The 20,940-nt window shown below is 28.6% G+C and overlaps 1 protein-coding gene across 4 annotated transcripts in view; it reads left to right on the top strand.

The window, feature by feature from the left end:
- Cen (cerebellar degeneration-related protein 2-like) overlaps positions 1 to 20,940 on the top strand; it is a 38,926-nt gene that overhangs the window by 15,609 nt on the left and 2,377 nt on the right. For 3 of the 4 annotated variants that reach the window (XM_015507917.2, XM_015507916.2, XM_015507918.2), the window contains exons 2-6: positions 16,937 to 17,049; positions 18,152 to 18,300; positions 18,422 to 18,668; positions 18,850 to 18,947; positions 19,953 to 20,106. In XM_015507917.2, coding sequence (XP_015363403.1) covers positions 16,937 to 17,049; positions 18,152 to 18,300; positions 18,422 to 18,668; positions 18,850 to 18,947; positions 19,953 to 20,106 — 761 coding nt within the window. Of the gene's footprint in view, positions 1 to 11,076; positions 11,624 to 14,836; positions 15,037 to 16,936; positions 17,050 to 18,151; positions 18,301 to 18,421; positions 18,669 to 18,849; positions 18,948 to 19,952; positions 20,107 to 20,940 lie in introns of those variants that run through there. The other variant, XM_015507915.2, reaches the window with a different exon arrangement.

Here is a 20,940-nt window from a genome sequence, read left to right as displayed (position 1 = left end):
AAGTACACTAGATTTGTAGCTGCTTAATAAGTTAGACTTGAGATTTATAAATATATAAACTGAAAACTTATGTTTATAATAATATGATACTTTCTTTAATTCGTATTGTATAATGATGCATGACAATAATGAATGCTGTGATGATCGTCTTCCTATCTTATTTCAAGGTTTCGTCTTCCATATACAGGCTCTTTAGAGTAGTATTTCAAACTGTGTCATGGATATTGAATTCTAGTTGGTTTTGTTCTTTTGAATTGTATATTTCATACACGCGTTAATGTGCACGACAACATTTGTTTTACGTCAATTGTTTTTTGGAAATTAGGATTCGATCAATTGCATCATATAGTAATGTGTAGGTATACCTGCGGCTTATAAGCCTATATGGTACTTTAAGTGATTCACATGGGTTTCGAGTTCGTTGATCGAAACCAGTTGTTTTTTTTTTTTTTACTTTCAAACAACGGCGCGGCGTACGTATACCTTAGCTTCCTTGACAAGTGAACCGGTTCCACGTTATTAACATTGCAAATGCAATATTGTTAGTTTTATGTTACAACAAAGGGGATAACATACTCGTATAGTACATGGGTATATAAATATAACGTATATATAAAAAAAAATAAGCCAAGTAATAAATCTATGACATAACTTGATCAAAACTAACGACGATAAAAAATCAGTAACCACCATTCAGATTTTAAAGCGTACTTAAATGCACTAAGAACAAGTAACCTGAAGAACCTATAACCTATGTATCTCCGACATGAAATATAAAATATAATTGGTTCACAATTTGAATAAAATTAAAATATTGTGCGTTCAGAGAGTTCTTGAATAGATAAAAGTTAAAACATAATTCAACATATTCTACATTAAGTTTTTGTAATTTTAATTCTTATATTAATTTCCTACATATTATTTTATTCTTTATAAAACATTCACGTCCTTGCAGGAAGCCTACATAGTGTCATAGTGATAGTATATACGATATTAGACAGGTTAAAAACAGATATCTCACGTTTAATTAAATGAAAATTAAACTTGTAATATATTTTACAGCCATGAAGATAATATCTTTATTTAAAGAAACATTTAAATATCCCCTGAACCTATCAATTTGTTTATATTTTATATAATTAATAAGCTTATGTATTTGGTTAATAAACGTAAGCAGGTAAAAAATTATTTATATATAAATCATTTCATTACTTTTTAGTGCAGCTTAAAAGACCTATTGGTTTTACAATTATGTGTCTATTTAGGAATTTTAGGAAATTTCCACTCTACATGCAGATTAGAAATTTTAAGATGCAGCGATTGAGGAATATTGAAATAGGAAAAATAATAATATATAATATTCAAGTACAAAGTTCCCTAAAGTCAAAACGTTCAACGTTCAAAAAGATTTTAAAAATTAAATTAAATATTCATGTAAAATGAATACAGTTAATTTTAAACACATAATTGTAGTAGGCTTTGAAGATCAAGTAATTGACTATGAAGAAGATGAGTAAGGGTAAAATATCAATACGAAAAGATAGTTTATTTTTTCAATAAAATAAACTTAAAAATGTATAATTTAACAATTTAGTTATAATTAAGATGTCTCGATCAAAAAATAGTACATTTTTATTTTAATAAACTAGGTATATTTATATGAGCGTGTGCATTAAGTTTTTTATTTTTTAAACACATGAAGATGAATTAAAATACTTGTGAGAGAAAATAATGGAATAACGTTGCATTGTATTGTACCTATATATATATTTCTATATAGTATATTCAATCGTCAATGTGTCTCCAAATTCTTTAAATTGATCCGTCGGTCTATGTCATATCCTGTGTGGTAAAAGTGAACAAAAAAGTCAATCTATAACCTTGAACGAAGGTTAAGCATGTTTCCTACTTCCATCGCTTCTATCTCTACTTACACTTTCTATACCTCGTGAAGAATTCTAATAGTCAATGCAACTAAACATTATACACTATACCTTATTTTACAAAATAATATAGTATAATATACAAATTACCCACATCTAATAAAACAATATTATGTACAAAACCCATAATATTTAATGTTAATAAATCGCTTATTCGCAATAATAAATTATAATATCTAATAATGAATTTCAATATTTTTTAATTATATCTTTAAATGTTCTCAAAAACTCAGATATAACTATATTATATAAAACTGAATGTTAATCAATATTAATGAATGTAGTAACACACAATCAAACAGCTGGAGTTTATACAAAACTTCATTTAAAAAATTAAAAAATTATAAATTATATTTTATCAGTTTAAATACCTAGTAACATAAATGAAACAGTATTATATTTTGTGCTATTATACATTTATACAAATATACCTATACTATTAAAAGTTAATATAGCTTTTTTTAGTATCAAATTACATTAATTAAAAATAAATAATTATAGATGATTCAATATTTCTATAGTTTACTTTTTTTTTATTATTTCTCTATTAATTATAGTACTTGATTTTGATAAAGCTCAATATGCATGTATAAATTAAGTAAGATGTTTTGAAAACAATCATGTTATTATTAATCATCAAATGACCCACGACCCATGACCAATATATCTTATATTTACCATGCAATGAGTACCTAACAATTAGGTAGTTGTGTGTTAGAAAAATAAAACGGAATGAATGTAATACACTATAGGTATTATTTCAAAATTAACAATAAGCGTACAACCTAATTCATTGCATAATGTAGGCATTTTAAAAACAACATTGAATAATTTTATTGTACCTAAAACTAGGCAATATGTGTTAATGATTTTAATAAAACCTTCGATATCCACTTAATATTTTCTATTTAAATTTTGCAATCACGTTTTTTTCAGTTAAAAAATTATAGGTTATTAACATTAAAAATACTTATAGTTTTAGCATTCATACAGCTAGAAGAAAACAAATATAATTTATCTCAAAACTGTGACATATTTTTAATAATAAATTATGTTTATGTACCAGATATATTTTTATTCAAGTCCAGATAAAACTTGCTAAACATGGATGCTAAACACAAGTTAAAAATAATGATTTAACCAAAAATTAAATGTATATGCATAAAGCCGTTAAAAAGATTAAGAGTTTGAATTCATAATCTGTATTTCACATTTTATTCAGGTCTAAGGTTCATAAAATGTGGCATTCCATAAACAGTAATTTACAAATATATCTACCTATTTATATTTGTATAATATATTTACTTAGTTGTACATTATTATTTAGATGTGATCAATATAACTAATTTTAATTTTAATTTCTAATTACTAAATAATAGTTTAAAAATACAAGTAAAATTAGTGTTTGATAATAGATACCGTTTAAATTTAATTTACTTGCATTTACATGAAAATCCACTTTTCAAATACCTAAGTAAAGGCGAGCAAAGTTTTCGAGAGCTTAATTTCCTGGTTTCTATTTTCTTTATACAATATTACTATCAATAGAATTTGAATACCATGAACGTATTTTGTCTATTCAATTTATAAACATGAATTCTATTTTAGTTCCATCATATTTTAAATAACTAATATAATTTTCTTAATACGCATTATGTGTGTTAAGAACCGATCTAGCTTATATTAACATCAAACATTGTTCGACATATTCGTCAATTTGCCGAATTCGTTTTCTGATTTGAAATTGGAAAACAACTATGTTTCTTCAAATTTTTGAAAATACAAATGATACGGTTCCATTATAGATCTATACAAATTCTCATATCTATATTCTATTCTATACTTTGTGTATACATGATGAGCTTCGTTATTGGTATCTAAAAATTGTATAATGAGCATAGTTAACGGTTAGACATTAATTATTTTGTGTTGTATGCTTGTGTGTATATCAACAATCAGTGATTGAAATAGTAGAGCAAAAATAATCGCCAATAGTGTCTGTACTCTGTATGGTTGCTCAACCGTCAAATAATAATTAAGTAATATGTATTGTCGATTTAATCGTGGTGCTTCCTTAGACTGTATTTAAGATAATACACAAGTATAATAAGACGATAATAAATATTTTATATTAAATTTAAATTGTGAACACTACAAAGTTCTTATGTGTTAATTCTACGTCTACTATAGTTGTTCCGCTAGGCGTTGTCCGTATAAAAGATCAGTTATTTTATAATTATATATGACAAAATGTACATCCCATATTATGTCTACTAATTATAATAGTAATAATGGTTAACAACTAACTATTTATGTAACCAATTACCAATGGCAACCATTTAGTGAGCTGAAAAAAAATCTATGTGTGAACTACTCTTCAGCTACCTATGAAAGTTGATAAAAAAGCTATAAGCACCCTTCAAGTCTCATCTATTGATATAACTTTTATTGAAAACGTTTTTGAGTCTAGTGACTGGTTAAACAAACATTCATTTATATACATAATATACAGAATGTCCCGCGAGGATTTAAAAAATTGCGATATCTCCCGAAAAAATGGAAATATCAAAACTCTGGTTTTAATAAGACTCTCGCAGGGATAAGAACTACATTTATTTCATATCTTAATGTTTTGGTAAAAAAGTTAAAAATATATTTTTTATTTAATTATTTCAAAAGAAATTAAAGATAGCCATTTTGTAGAGTTTATTTTTCTGAAAATATTGACGTTTCAAAGTATTATTTTGGTTAATTTCCTGATTTTTAATTTTGTTTTTTAGTTCGAGAAAAATTTCGAATTATTTAACACCGTAGTGTTATATAACATGTGAAACGTGCTTGCTTTTACGTGCGGCCGAATGATTTCAGGATGCCTAGTTAAAATAATATTTTATTTTTTCAAAACTAGAAAAAATATTAAAAATCAGAAAATTAATGAAAATACAATTTTAAAAAAACAATAAAAAATATATTTAGAATATAGATAGAGGAATACATTCATTTTCACTCTAGGTACCTTATGTATTATAAATTTACTTCACAAATCAAATGTTCTGTTATTTATAAATTATATCATATATGCATCTTATTACGTAACTATAAAATAGTTACCTATCTCCAAATTCGGATTTCCTGTTTAGTTGGGGTTAGGCTAATAGACTATGTCTCAATAATTATTTTCTTGTTACACTTAACATGCATATATAAAATATATTTTGCACGAATACCTTCACTTATCAAATATATCACTTTTTGATTTTAAAACAATAGCTTAAAATTTCCCAGTCGTGAGCCACCTTAACCACCTGCAAGCATTCAATACAACATTTTTTTTTTTTTTTTTATAATAATTATTAGAGTATTGCCTCATGGGTGAGATTTTTCTTCGTGCATCATAATAACCAAGTGGTTATGATTGTTACTTCAGTATATATAATATTGACTATACAACAATCAACAAGTAAAAGAAATAATACTTTCCATACGCGAATTGCTCAAGGGGGAATCTCGATAGTTCGATGCACTTGGCAAACAAGACTTGTTATAAAATAATGGACTGTGTCTTCGAGTCTTCCACACTCTGCAGATAATTTTTAAGTTGTATTTACATACTTAGGATTCGTTATGAAACGACGACCATGTAGCGTGGCTTTGGCGTTTACTGTTGTACCTAATGCGTGTTGTCAATTATAATGAGTATACTTATTTGTTTTTCGACGGCATATATGTAGTGCATTAGCGTAATATTTTAAACATATAGCTATTGTTGACTTGAATATACTTAATATCGACGATATTGTGTGAATGGAATGTATGGCAACTTGTTATTCTTTTCAAATATATGATAGGTAGGTATTTGCTGGAAATTATTTTCCATTCGAAAAATACGACGGTGAACGTTCGAAAATTAAAAGCTCGAGCTATTGCATTACAATTATATATAGGTAAAACAGTGAGAAAGATTTTAGAAAACTTGAATAGTTATATACCTACCGCTATATAATGCTGATAATAAACAAAAAAAAAACCATGCATAAACTAAACATTTTTAAAAATCATCACTAATTTATACGTATAGTTGTATAGATGATAGATTACTATGCTTATGATTATAGTAGGTATTTGTGTACACTGGTCACACACACACATTTTTTACACTTTAAAAACTGAAAGATATTTATTAGTTTATTACACACGAGTTTATATAATCTTACTCGTTAATTTCATAGTTATTATTGGTTTTCGAAAATGCATTCAGGAATAAAACAAACAATAATCATTGTAATTAACATGAATAATAACATAGCTATTATAGCTACTAATTTTTGAGAATTTAAAATACCAACTGTCCATTTGTTTTTAAGTTAATATGAATTCCATCGTAACAATCTTTAATACGTGTTTAGACGTAATAAAATTATACAAAAATTTGCATTTATCGGGTTACTTTTTTACCTGTTTCATTGTTTGGAAATAGGAAGTGAAAAATATGAATTAGGAAGGTACATTTCCGGATTAATATTACGATTAAAAAAACATATAATCATAATTTTATTATGTGAAATTAATTTCTTAATGTCGTTTTTTGTTTAAGATTTAATAATACACTAGCTAATATTACACATTTAGCCAAATAGAAATAACCATCACGCAGGTCCACCAGGATAGATTTAATTTTACCTTTTTTATAAATGAAAGATAATTATTGAAAAATGTTATAACCATGTCTGTGGCTTATTAGTATAACATTTTGAAAATCTGTTGCTTGTTTAATTTATACGTGGTTACGTTTATTTTATATTTAGTCTTAATAGTCTTAATAGTATATTTAGTATATTTATTTTATAAGTCTGTTATTTATCTATTATCTTTGATACTTTATGCAAATTTTCATCTCTTCTATAAGTTATTAACTTCTAACAAGTACGTAGTGTTGATATACCAAGAAATCCAATCTCTAGTATTAATTTCTTATTGCTAGATAACACTATAAATATATGCCTTATGGCTTATACTAACACCAAAATATAATTCGTAAAGAGTATTACTTTATGCTTATTTACTTACTACATTTATAAATATACGATTGTTAAAAAAAATGTCAACTATCTCACTAAGCATTAAAAGCCCTACTCTGCACGCCAAATTAATAAATTCCTAGAAAGTATAACATATAGTTGGGTAGGTGCTACTTATTAGTTTAGTACAAGAACTATAATATACGTATGATATAGTTCTACTTTATACTTTGTTCCTTCATACATAGGTAATACATTTATATTTTATAATCTTTAGATTAATAAGTACTTACTTCATCATATATATTATTTCTTTCGATACATCAATAATCAATCATTGTTCTTCATATTTTTATACCATAAAAACACGTCAATACGTCATATTATCATATGAGGATGTCTAATAATTAGTAATACCAACTATATAATAAATAATAACTAATAAGATTATGATTTTTTGTATACATAAGCGTGTTTTGGTTAGTTCTTTGCAACAGCCAGATCTGAAAATTTAAATGTACTCAAATCATTAACTGCATTATATACCTATCTGGGATATGTATAAACTTATTCTATATTGTTTATACGCGTATTTACTTGACTACGTATTATCTATATTATAAACTGCAGTTCGTTTACCTATATCGTTAATGACATAATATATGGCGGGTATGAGTTTGTACTTCTTTGGCATATTATAGTGTTGAAATTTCACTAGATATATCTATCTCATATATTATAAGCCATAACTATATAGAAAAATATGTACTAACCACACCTATGTATGCTCTATTTCTAAAACATAATAATCTCTATGGAACCATATGGTGTTAAACATTTTACATTTCATTCAACTGCACCCTTTAATTTGTGTCCATACTTATTTAAGTATTATTCAGGCTTACTATTTGAATATTCATGACATTATATATATGTAATGTACCTAAGTACTATCTCACGGCCTATATTAAACAAAACGTCTAATTGTAAGTTGGAATGATTCTCAGAATGCACTACACATGGGTATGTGTGTATATTTGTAACAATATAAAATTATAAGTTTAGAAAATAGTTTGTATTTTACGTTTTAAATTTGTAATATTTAATGATATCAAATTCTTAAGTCTAAATCCGTTATAGTTACGTCTAATCACGATTGATATAAATTTTTATTTTTATCAGCTTATAACGGTTAATAATTATTCGAATATTGTAACTGCGAAACGTTAAATGTTAAACTGATAAGTATAAAATTAACATACGTGTGAATCACTGTATACCCGATATTTCATGTTACAACAATACAACTGGATAGGTTTCAATAATGGCTAGAGAACTTGTTGTGATTCTTGCTTATATAGCAATGGATATTTTCAGTGTGGTTTTCAATGATTTTTAATGGTTCCACCTTCCAAAATGTTTGAAATAAACATTTACAAATACCTCAACTGAAATACTAAACTAACGTGGTATTCTAAGAAAAATCGTAATATTTTATTATGCCGTTCCATCTGCTTGTATTTTTACAGACTGTCAATACGACATATTATTTTTTTTAGTTGTTTACTCATCTAATATTATCTGGCTTCGAATGATTGAAAAAAAATACAAAATGGTTGACACTTGACAATGTCAAACAGTTTCGTGACGATGTATAAATTAATAAATTATACAAGTATACCTATATATTGTAATATAAAAAATCTATCACTAAAATAAAATTAAAAACTTATATATTATTTAATAATAATAATTATTATTTCATATTTCCATGTTCGCAAATATATAATTTAAGAATTGAAACCCACGTGTATGTTTTATACGTTTATAATATTCAGAAAATTACATAGGTATTGGTTTTATATTCTCAATTTAAAAGCTTTTTTTTAAATTAAATATTATTTCATAAGTTTAAATGTTTAAAATCTGGTGGTTGATGAGGCGGAAAATCCCATAATATAATACGTCATCTTCTATAGAGTATAGAGTGCTTAATATATAAAAATAAATATTCTTCATGCTGTGGCTGGCCTGTAATTCTGCTAAACGGTATGATTTAGCGATGTCGTCCCGAGCGGTGTTTTTGGGTTTCATAAACGAAAAAAGCTGTAAAAACTAATAAATGAAAAATGACTTAATTATAATAATAATGGTATATATTTTCGACGATCATACAGGTAATATATGCAGCCTTTAATATGTGCTTATAGGTATCTATAAAGATAATACATGTATCTAGTTATAAGTTATAGCTCATATTATCATCAAAAAGAAAACGTGCGAATTCGATACCTCCTGCAGTATCGTATCTGCGCTGCACGATATTAAGCAGCTACATGTGTGCCTACAACGGAAATATATTTTTATTTTTTATTATAATGTTAACAATGCCTTTATATACCTTCAACTCTATACGTGTGAACGTGTCGAAGCATCGGTTGTGCGTATACACTGCAGTATAGTAACTAAACGAGAGTCCATATAGCACTTTAAGTGTATAATTATTTACAATATTATTATTATTATTATATTATTTCATAGGTATCGCTTTCTTGAGACACACGCCGCCGCTGCCGGTAAAATAATATATGTACCTACAATTTTATTATATTTACGTCTACAGACGATTTCGTAACGTCCGAGGACCCAAGTGCGGCAAGGCGGCAGGTCGCCCCTTCCCCGCGGCCCAGTTATAGTGCATATTATTATTATTATTATTATATAGTTAATTAACGGCGAACACGACCGCGAGATATTATTACGATGAATGGACCTCGGAAGCGGCGTATATATATATAATATATATACAGTGTGATTAAATATTATTTATTCGCGCTCGATTCTCTCAGACGGGTTTAATGCGTCGGCAATTTCGTGTAATATAATTATTATTATCATCTCTGATGACGGTGCTTTGAACTTACTTGATGAAATGTAAAAGTTTTTTTTATATTTCTTGTAAATACACACGCGATGGTATTTTGTTCATATATACTCATGAATGGTATATAATAATAATATGATAAATAAAATTGTGAAGATAAATAAAAAATATTTTAGTCAAAATAATATTAAAACAGATTACCACAACATATTCGGAATACACTCGTAGGTTTAATTTTTTTACAACGATACACAGGAAATTATGCACAAAAAAGACATGTACTTTTACAAATCAACTTTTAAAAATTAATTGATTTGTGTTGTAATTTTGTGCATACATATTTTAATATCAATGTATTAGTTGTATGTGTATGTACATTTTTGTGGCCTCGACTTCTAAAGATTAAAAAACAATGCAATTTTCACTCAGAAACTTACAAAAATTTAAGTCATTTAATTTTTTGAGAGGGACTTTTTTTTAAATACCTAGAATTTTCCTATACTTATAATAATTATGATTATCTCTATAAATTATATCTACCCGCGAGTAAGCCTAGGACTATAAGACTTGACGCACTGAACGACTGAACACAATATACTAAAACAATTTTCGATTGTAGTACTAAAATGATAATATTGTATTATATATTTTAAATTTTTTTTCGGACACAACATAGGTACCATATTTTGCTATTATGGCGTTGTATATTATAATAGTCATTTAACGTTATTGTTTAAACTATTTTCCCAGATGGCAGGTTTATGATAAGGAGGTTAACATAATATAATGATATGTACTTTTATGAATGCAATTTGAAAAACTTGAAACTTCCATTTGATTTATATGTTTTTTTTTTTTCTAATATACTTTCTATTAATTGTAATCTATAATCTATATGTACATAGATATACCTACTCAAGTACAAAACACACCTACAGTACGCATTGCATTATTATTTATTATATTACATTTTTGTCAATTTTGAAACGTGTTGAAATGCACGCGGCGCGTATATTATAATAATATATACTACAGAGCGCGACACGATGTAAAGTAACATTCTTATCATTATTATGGTTATTACTGCATCACGACGACAATGCCGCCGCCGCCGCGAAATGCGATCGACGAAAAATTCCAGTCGCGCCGAGACCGTGTGCCGCGGTGACGATCGGTGTGGGTAACCGGTTTGTGTGTCGTCCGAGCGCAGTTTGTACTCCAGCGCTCCGGTCCCGTCGCCCGCCTGGTATACCTATGCAACGCACACACCTGGTGCCTAGAACTACCGACGATCCAGCTATTCGGTCGGGTCGGGCTCTCTCGCGGAGCAGTCTCTTGGCGCGTGCACGCCGGCTCGCTCGTGCGATCGTCACTGACCGACACCGAGACGGTTTAGTAATAATATTCGCCGCGGTCGACGCGACAACCGCAATACACGATCCGTGTGACAATTGTCATTAAACGCGTAAATAATAGGTACACGCGCGATCGTCGGAATTTTTTTTTGTTTTCCGAACTCTTGAGCTTTCGTCGGACGCTCGCGGTGGTATCGTTCCGGTGCGCGCGCTTCAACGATCTGTGGTGTGCGCCGTGCTCCGCGAAGTCTCGCCACTGCGCGCGGCGTACAAAAGCTTCGGCCGCCGTCCAGTATACGCTAATTTTCGGTTTTCGGCCTTAACCTCCACCGGTGCAGGCTCTTAAGGCGCATTCAGGTGTACTATAAAATATTATTTTTTAGGATGAATGTGTCTTGTTCGCTGGGACGAAATGCGGAAAGGGTATGACGTTTTTCGATAAATAGTAGAAAATCTCAAGTTTTTCCGGCCACGATTGCACGATGCACGATATATATCACGACAAACATTATACGACATCCAAACTTTGAGGTTTTTTTCCCCAACGAGATTAACATACCACGCAGCATTCTCATCTGAGCCACGCTCTTTTGAATTATCTTGGAAAAGTAAATGATAATATATTGATAAACAAAAAGGCCACCCTCGTTGACGTGGGTAAAAACGAGAGGAAAATTATACCTAATTACTATTACGAAGATTCGCATCAGTTCCCGTCGAAATACCACTTATCTTCAATACGAAATCGCTAAAAAAAAAAAAAAAAAAAAACTATAGTCTATCCGATTAAATATCTATATATACTATTTCATAATGTTTCAAGTGTCTGTGGTTGAGTAGGTATACTATTATAGTATGCCTATCACTGCAACGTTTAGGGCACATATCTTTATATGATTTGTCGACGGTGATACACGTCAATAGCCGAATATATTATCATTATTTGTTCATATAATAGTATATAATAGTATATACAATGTGAGCATACAAACATGGTACAAGGTACACGATTTATTACTCGGTTACTAGTATATTGCTCATCAGTACCTATACATATTTTTTTTCTTTTGTTCGTGGGACATGAGACTATAAGCTATTGGATCATCAACTCTCTTGACTTAAAATTTTTTAACTCTTGTATTTAGCACGTGCGCAACAACTTCACTTTTTCTGAGTACCCCCTGTTTTCGTGGACACTGTATATAAAGCATAATTATTATATTATTATACATGTATGTACAGTTACACGGTCTGTATTCACATGTGAAGTATCACGAAGGTTTGACACATTTTAATGTACAAGTGTCATTCATTCATGATATCATATAGGTACCTCATGTTTGAACAATAATATTATACAAGGGGTCGGTCATAATATAATAATAATTACTTGTAATACATCGTTGAGAATTAAATTAAATCAATCGACTATTGTTAATTTTCTTTTTTTAATTAATATTCGTAATTCGCATGCTTTTATAGGCATTGTGTAGTAGCTATAGTATGTATATTATTATTCACATTATACACAATAAATTATTATCTATGCATAATGCATATGAATGCTAAGTAAATAATTTTGCATCAAAATTTAAAATATCTTTTCTAAACTTAATTTTAATATGCGTTTACATTATTTTATAATACACAACATAATATATATATTAAACACCTGCTGAAACTGTACAAACTCACACATAAATCGAAACAATAAATGTGCTTCAATTTTGTCGAATCATTTTTAAAAAATGTTATAGCATATATATACTAACAGCATATGTTGTTTTTTTTTATTGGTCTTGAAATTTACAAAGAATTTCCGCTTCGACAACTATGGACCATTAGCGTTGGATTAATTTATATAATTAGAAAGAAAGAAAAAAAAATTGTTAATTTTAATATACAAAATAAATATGTAAATTTTTGGACATTTTGTGTCTTATAATTATGTACATGTCAAAATTGTTGTTGCATATGTTGTATCAAATTCAAAAGGAAGCAATTTTTTAATGAATTTATACTGAAGTAGATTTTTTTTGTCTTCTTACAAAGTGTCTCAGAAAGTTCCGAAAAAAAATTTATGCTAATTAAACGTATGACAAAAAATTGTTAATGTTATATGATAAGTAAATAATTTAAGAAATATACTCATATTAGTAAATTCTCAAAAATTATACTTTTAAAAAAATTATTACATTCCAAATTAATTTAACCAAAAACATTTAAAAAAATTGACAACATAATTTAGATAAATCTAAATTTATATATTATTTATTTGTTTTCAGTATTAAAAATAAAAAGTGTAGCGCAGGTGTCTATCAATTAAATGGAAAAAAATTTTATATATTGAATACAACAAAAGTTATTGCATAATTATGTCAGATCATCGTGAGACACTCTGTATATGTATATATTTCCTACGTTATAAATTGTACATTAATATAATTTATGGGGAAAAAAGTATATTATGAATTATAAAATTCGCATTAAACTAAATATTAACTCGATCAAATTATAAAATTAAAATTAAACATATATTTTGTGTGTAACTGTACAAGATAATCAATTTTTATTATGATTAGTATGAGTTGAAAAAAAAAACACACATTTTTATTCATAAACCAGTTATTATGTCATTTACGTGAATTATACGTACCCCGTAGGTATATTTTATTACATCAAGTTTTCTGTGCACAATATACACATATATTATTACGTATATATTAAGACTGTTATTTTTTTGTTTTCTTTTAAACATTTGCCGTATAGACGTTAGTCTGTTGATAATCTACATATTTCAATAGTTATAACCACCGCCTAATACTGTAAAACAAAAGTAAACAACAATTAAAATGCATTTTATGTCTTTATGAATAATTTAATACAAATTATTTTTGTTTACTATGAGAATTGTTGACTTTGTCTATAAATTCTTAAGAAATTATGTATGTTAACGTTCTTAAAATGGTTTACGTTTTACTTCCATACGATTAAAACAAATGCTGTTAAATTTTATAGAGCAACTGTTACATTGATTACAGAAATGAAAAATTGTACATTGTTGGATAATTATGTAAACAAAAATAGTTAGTTTATAATTGTTGTGTATAAAACTGTAAGCTGATGAGTAAAGATTCAAAATTACATAATAATTTTTTTTTTTTGTTTTTATAAATAAGAGAGCATTGAATATAGTTTAATAAAATAAAAAAATAAATGTTCAAAATCGTGTATTTGTCAAAAAAATTCTCACATTAATTATTGTAGTATTCATGGCTGAAAACGAGTGTCCGTGACTTAAATTTTCTTATATTATTTTACGTTTTTACTCAGCATTAATTATAGTTCAAATATAACAGGTCAAACAAATCAAACAATTCATTAAAGTCATTTCAATATATTATTTGTACCGACCTCAGTATATATTGGATGCCTGCCTCATGCAATACTGTCGATATGACAATTATTATTAGTTATTCTTTGAACGACTTTTGGATGTCTATTGTTCGTTGTGTAACAATATTATTTGCTCATTAGTATGCATAACGTGACGTGGAAATAAAAACCTAAGATTTTTTGCTTAATATACTTAATACTGTACATTTATATATTATCATATACCTATACATTTCTCAGGCCACGCATTTATAATTTATAATTTCACGACTATGCACTATTCAAAATAAAGAAGATAAATATACTTGTACGGTTTTTTCCCGAAAAAATATGAATTAAAGTCACGAATATGGATAAAAATGTTACGTCTACGCCAGATTTAGCGTCTCTGGACTGCTGGGATTATACGATCGAGTTGGAATGTCTTCGCGGTCCACAAGGTATAAACAACACTATATTATACCTACTAAACAATAAACATAATTGACAAATATTGAATCTCAGTATTATAAAATATTTATACAACATACACATTACCTTTTTAAACAAAAGGTAAAAAAAAAACATACATTATACAGTTTTCTCATTACTTATTACTCACACAAATATCACGAATTCACGAATGATTTTAAAGAGAAAATTTCGGATGTTAAATAACTGTTCAGTACACTAACTCACCTAATTATATATTATATGTTATCAATTTCTTATGAATCAATCAAAAACTTGTCTTCACTAAAATAAGAAATAATACTCTTCAAAAAATTAAATATACCGTCTAAAAGAAATTCTAATGAATTTAATGTCCATGGAATCATTCCAATATTATGTAGTAAATTATAATTACATTGGTTTGAGCTGATATAAGAAATTAAAATTTATTTAGAAAGTTACGTCGATTCTAATTTGTTTAGTAAATAATCAATTTTTAATGATAAGTGCCTAGTAGAAAATTTCAATCAAATAGTGTCTTGAAATAAGTACGATTCACGTCAGTCACTATATCTAATTTTAAATTAAATTAATAAGTATTAGGTACCTATCATTTATTGATATATACTTACAATAAAATATGTATATAGTATGGAATGTATAATTTTAATTGAAAGTTTAATGATATAATATTTTGTATTATTATGAATTTAAATAATTAGTTTTAATTAAACCATGCAATCCAGGTGAAATTATAAGTGATTAAATAATTATTAAATGTATTCCAAATCATTAATTTCAATAGCCAAATTATATGTCTTATCATAATTAATTGAGAATTAAGTACCTAGTATTTGAACTCAAATATTGATATAATAATATGGTGGAGTAGTCTATATAATAATAATATATCAACTATGAAGTGTGTACCTATGCATTTATATTATAATACATATATAAATATATAGCAATACAGGTACTTATTAGGTAAGTAAGCAGGCGGGTACCTAAATATCATTTCATTTCCATCTTTAATGCCTACCTCCATAATATGTCTTTCTAACTTTCAACTGAACTAATTGCGAATGTAGTTGTGTAGTGTACGTTTTATGTGCCTTTATAAAATATAAAAATATATTTTTGTCATAAATTGGTGGAAAGTGTATACCTAGCTACGTGTGTGCATATATAATTCGCGTTTTTGTCTGGTTTTGATGATTATCAAAAAGCCACAAAACAAAAATAAAGTAACGTTTTATGCAATACGAATTACTGCCAAGACCAACCCAGCTGAGTGCGCAACATCGTTCGTTATAATTTATTATATAGCTTTAACGAAAACCAATTCGTGTGTTCAGTTGTTGTATTACAATCGAGGTTAACCTGATAGGCTAACCCAGTTAGTAGATATAAGCTTTCAATGAAAAAAACAAATCGGTACGAAAATCAAAAAATAAAATAAAATAGTTTTCTCCGTTTGATCACGAAGTCTCGCCGAAGAACCTTCCTAACTTCCTTCTATGGAATTGCGACGACGCTTTCGAAATACCATGTTTATGTTTAACTACCTTCTTATGTAGACATTACTTACTACACTATTACGAACACCGGACGAGACGATTACTCCCGAAGATCACGACCGATCGATATAATTAGAATAAATCTCGGTCTTTGACAAATCATTTAAGTTAATAAAGAAGCGTTATAGTGGATACACACGACGTGATAATATAATTATTATTCGATTTCTAAGTGGAAATCTCGAATTCAATCATGAAATCGTTGTTATTGTTCGTTAAAAATTATTTATGAAAAGTATTACTATTTATTATTGTACGTAACATACTAGGAGTGTAAATTGATTGCTTTCATAACTTATTTATAATCGATTACGTCGTCGTGTTGCAGACTTACAGCTAGCTGCTGAACTAGGCAAAACTCTGCTGGAGAGAAATAAAGAATTGGAAAACAACTTGAGGCAACAGCAAAATGTCGTGGAAGATCGCAATCAAGAGATCGAGGTAATAGATAATAATGTGATTTAAATGTTGAACCGTAATATTATTATAATACCCTAACCTGTGTGAAAAAATTGTCAAACTTCATAACACGTGTTCTTTACTGCAGTAACCTAAAAAAAGACAATTCACGAGTTATTTCGTATTCACTGCACATGTATACGCAAGGAATGCATTTTGTCTCGAAGTTCAAATTGTGACCACGTCTGGCCATAATACAATATGCGTAACTCGTTACTTGATAATAAAAATAAATTGTAATGACTCGTCATCCTGTACGCCACTCATTTAGTTCATGACATGTAACAATAATATTTCATTTCTGTTAATTATATACAGTTTAACATTAATTTTTTGTTGCAGCACTTAGGAATTTAACTTTTAAGTATTTGATGCATATTAGGTGTGTATATGTATAGCATTAGAAAAAGAGCCGTATAAATCAATCATTTGCTGCTGCAGTTCTCTCTATATTTTGTAATAATCGTATAAACACGATGAATGCCTACACGTGGGTGCTCGAACTAGATTTTTTTCCACTGACATTTACTAATTGATTAAACGTGACTTTGAATTGTGCTGTTCTGCAGCTGGCGCGCAATCGTAGGTAAATAGATAGTAACGCGGTGACGTGGTGTACAAATAAAACGACGAGATGGTAAAAATATAAAAAAATAAATAACAGCTCAGACCTTCTGGTTAATATTTGAAATCATCATCAACGACGATAATCGTCATCGTGTTCATCTGGTTTGTAAGACGCCGCCGTAGGCATTATTTTAATATAGCTGTGGCAATGTTCCAAAGATGCAACGGACTCTCAGCCAGAGACCTTTCGGCATGAGGTCGGGCACAGTATAGTCAATGAGTGCATTTTTTCAGTCTTGATCCTTGCGCGCGTTCGAAACGATTTCCGTTGTTCCTACATGAGGTTTAATATAGTTGCATCGATTGCTTGACATAATAATAATATATAGTCTATACGTTTAAAATGAATTCAATTGAAAATCTGACCGAATGGCCGGTTTTTCAAAAGGCCAACGAACAAGCCATCGGTTTGAATTTATACGAACTGGTCGTAACCGACTCTTTGATATGTTGGCAGTATCTTACCAAACAGACGGCCGCTCTGAGAGAAGTGAACGATTCCAGGCTGCGCATTTACGAGCAATTGGAAATCAGTATTCAGGATCTAGAGAGAAACAATCAGAGGCTCGTCCAAGAAAACATTAACGACAAAAAGCATATAAAAAGGTAATGTATATTTGCATGGTGTTAATACAATGTAGTTTTTATATTTTCTTATGGGGAATCGATCGTTATATTCGACTCAATTGTATTACTTATACCGATAATTACATTATCATATATTTAGCTTATACGATACAATCGAAAGTTTGGAAAGTCGTTGCGAAGATTTACAGCACCTGGTCGACGACATGGGTCATTTAAAGAGAGACGACAGCGTGGCCAGCGAAGGCAGCGGCAGCGGAGGAGCTGTGATCGAAGATCAAGATGAATATGCTAAACTTGCTTCACAATTGGAGCATGCAAAAAATCTTAGAGTCAAGGAACAGAGAAAAGTGTCTGAACTAGAACAAAACGTGTCCTTACTTATACAGGTAAAAACTTACTATGAGTCGTGATCGGGATTGGGCAATAACAATACCTAATAAATTGTTCGATAATCGTTTATGACTACGATAAACGCGGTAATGCAATAAATGATGTGCGTAATTATCGTAATTTCGATGCGCTGCATACACACACTACCTACATAATTTTAATTTTTAATTTTTAAAGGAGAACACTAGTCTAGAAGAAAAAGTGAGTGTAATGCAACAAAAAGATGAAGAACTGAAAACGCTCCAAGATCAGATCGTCTATTTAGAAGAAATTAGGTGGGTCAAAGGATTGTATTAAACAAATAAATTATATCAGACAACAGTGCGTTATGTGTATATATATATATATATTATATACAATAATATAAAATTATACGTCAACGAAAACTATAAATACATCAAAAGTTAGATCGTATAACAAAATATTTTAAGACTATAACACTACATAGTTCCGTACAAATTTCATAGACAAATATTAACTATTTCAATTGATATAATGAGTTAGTACTATTAAAAAACTTATAATACCTAATGCATTTATATATAAAAAATAATAAAAACACGATTTCAACAGTAATATAGGTACAGACGATACAGTATACACCTACCGGTTCCATCTTAATGATTATCCTTGAAAAAGGATTTATCAACCTATATTTCTGGGTTCAACACGGAAATAATAAATAAACAATCATAATATACGGTAACTTTTGGTTCAAAAAAGAAATTTAATTATTAATTATAAACTAGTTGTGTGTTATTATTTATTAAATACTAGTTACTAAAACAATAATTCGATTATAAATCTTTAACCGTATAATAGGTATAGATTCAAATTTAACTTTAAAGATAAAATTTTAAAATTTTAAAATTATAAAAAAAAATTCACAAAATTAATAACCATTAATAGTTTATCAACTTATAACACTGCGTTTGGAACAAACCAAAAATATTATGTTTTATTTTTTTTAATTGTTTCAACTTTTGTCAACCGTTTTGAACGAACTGCCGTACTAAAATGTACATTATAGATTTAATACATTCAAAGTTTTTTTTTTTTTTTTATAATGATAGAGTGATAGAGTAGGCATAGCTTAGTCATAGTATTTTAAATGTGATAAGAATGTCATTATTCAATAATCATTAGTATCACAATGTCATATGTGATGTATTTATTATTTTATATTTTTATGTTTACCTACCCACATTCTAGTAATTGGTATAATATAGAAATAACAATTAGTTAGATTCCCAAATTCTCATAAAGTCCCTTTTTTTTAGACAAGGAAATCTATGCCGGCGTTGTCAGCGCAGTACCGATCCAAACCTATTCGACGAGTATTCAGTGTACGACGACGATGATGACACTGATGATATTAGCGCTATAGGATCATATGTTGAAACTCACAAACACGAAGTCTTGCAACAATTACAAGTATGTTTTTATTCTTTAACTGCAAAGAATTAAACGTGATACGACGATACGGGTGCATTGTTATAAGACATCATGTTCATCATGTGGAACTCAAACGTTTTAAATTACGAGTACCTTGACAATAACTACCTATAGTACCTACATCTCAACTTTAAATGTTTCTACGTTTTACTTTAAGATATTTAATATGATCAGCTAATGTGGTCGCGTTTGAGTTTTGAATGCGATTCTTTTAATCTAAACTGCATTTGTTATTTTGTTGATATAATACAAATAATCGCAGAGTAGAATTTAAAATAAAAATTGAGCCTTAGACGTTTTTAAAAGTCGTATCAACGATTACATGAGTCATTTCAATTTCCAAACGTGAGCGATTCGAAAAACCTAAACAGGATATTTGGCATTTCGCCTGAACTAAAACGCTTATAACGACGATAATTGTGTTATTTCGAGGTCCGGAGATCCAGACTCTTTGACATTTTAAAGCGGGTCACGAGTCTCGACGCGTATAGATTTAAGCTAATTATCATAGACGCAGTTTTTATAACACAATAGGTACCTATAGATGTAAGCTCGCGCTTACATGCCAAGTGAAAACTAAAATCGGTCATACTCATACAGTCATACCCAAATCACCCATTCACCCATAGTCAATCGATTAAGACTTTTCGTCGGAAAATCGATTGACGTAATGTATTAATGAAGACGTCGAAATAAATTTTAAAAAGATGGAAAGTTTCAACTATAATAGACCGAACAAACATAATGACTTGTTTAAGATTTTTACCGGAAAATTAATTGTATTATATAGTTAGAAGTATAATACAATTAATT

Source organism: Diuraphis noxia, unplaced genomic scaffold (genome assembly GCF_037042655.1).
Source record: "Diuraphis noxia isolate RWA-SAM2 unplaced genomic scaffold, SU_Dnox_SAM2 contig0004, whole genome shotgun sequence".
Taxonomy (NCBI): domain Eukaryota; kingdom Metazoa; phylum Arthropoda; class Insecta; order Hemiptera; family Aphididae; genus Diuraphis; species Diuraphis noxia.
Note: the sequence above shows the minus strand (reverse complement) of the source record. Positions and strands in the feature narration are given on the sequence as shown.